Below are 1,399 nucleotides of genomic sequence, written 5' to 3' on the forward strand. Positions count from 1 at the left end.
CATTCCGCTTCTCATCCTGTCGTTCGTCACTGCATCTGCTAGGTCGCAGTACTCAAAAAAAATGCGCATTTGCCTTCCCCATGTCGCTTCCCGTGATGGCCTCATCTCGACTCCCTCGTCTTGCGCCTTCTTGTGTGACTCTTTTGTCAATTAACTTTCCTCCGCCGATTCCCTCCTTATAGGACTACTTTCTGCTGTCCTCCCTCGTGAATCCTCGTTGCGATTCTCTTGCTGTCTATCTCCGGGATCTCGAGAACTCTCGCTCGGGTTTTGCGCGCCCTCTTACTGCAACAAACCTCCCCCGCCTGATTATCTACAGGCTGGCGGGGAAGGGACACCTCCCAGCTGTCTAGTTGTCTAGTTATTACTTAGCTGCTTCTCTCATAGACTTCTCGCAGAAATCATGTAAGCCTCTCTCTCAACCCAGCATCTCTTCATAAATGCATATCATGTCCTCTAACCCAAGTCCCGACTCCTCGCCGCCCACCAGGAAGTTCGGAAAGCAGATCCAAAGGCGCCAGCTCGACCTTCCCGAATATGCTGTTAGTTTTCTCAACTACAAGGCGCTTAAGAAGGTAAACTAGCTCTACAGCCTCTCGCCATTCCCCACTAATGTCTATGTGCTGATACTTCTTTTTTAGCTCATCAAACAACTAAGCGCAACGCCCACTATCCCCGCCCAGAGTTCCTCAGCGGATCCCGTCCCGGAGATTGTCGACCCCCAGGCTGCTCTTCGTGCGAATAAGGATGTCTTCTTCTTCCGTGTGGTATGCTAAGTGACCTTTGCTTGGGACATTCTTCATGCACAACAGCGAAGGCTTTGGTAACATCCGTGGATGGGCATTTGCTAACGGTGATATTTCCCCTGCATCTTGTCTCTAAATAGGAACGAGAAATTGAGAAAGTGAATGTTTTTTATCTTCAAAAGGAAGCAGAGGTTCGCTCTTGTCTTTTTTTCTTTCCAGTTTTAATCACTGCGATGAGGAGTATGCCGAGCTATGCTCCTTGAAAATGAAGAAGGACTAGGTTTTGTTAGGTCCCTAAAGGTGATAACATCACTAATAAAACAACAACCCATATACACAGTTCACGTTACGCCTCAAAACGCTTCTCGATAAAAAGCGGCTGATACAGTCGAAAAAATGGGTTACCAATTCAAAGGCTCCAGCAAACTTTGTCACCCTCTTCGAAGGTCTTCAGCAATTTGATGGAGACCTGAACAAACTTCAAGTGAGTCATCTCTTCCCTGGCACAGATCGATACAAATCTATGAGCTTTTCAAGTCTCTAAACTTTGGTGACCACATAACAGCAATTCGTCGAGGTCAACGAAACAGCCGTTTCCAAAATTTTGAAAAAGGTTTGTCCCTATATCCCTCAGTACGCTCGCTAGAGGCGCC

General features: G+C 47.2%; 1 protein-coding gene across 1 annotated transcript; it reads left to right on the forward strand.

Annotated features, from left to right (window-relative positions):
* Positions 1-449: 449 nt before the first annotated feature.
* On the forward strand, positions 450-1,359 carry HCAG_09294 (predicted protein; the record flags this gene model as incomplete). The annotated part of the gene is made up of 5 exons (XM_001535730.1): positions 450-575; positions 642-767; positions 887-937; positions 1,087-1,230; positions 1,312-1,359. Coding segments are annotated over 5 exons (495 nt in total), but the record flags the coding sequence as incomplete, so codon positions are not given.
* Positions 1,360-1,399: the final 40 nt, after the last annotated feature.

Source organism: Histoplasma capsulatum, genomic scaffold, assembly GCF_000149585.1.
Source record: "Histoplasma capsulatum NAm1 scaffold_183 genomic scaffold, whole genome shotgun sequence".
Classification (NCBI taxonomy): domain Eukaryota; kingdom Fungi; phylum Ascomycota; class Eurotiomycetes; order Onygenales; family Ajellomycetaceae; genus Histoplasma; species Histoplasma mississippiense.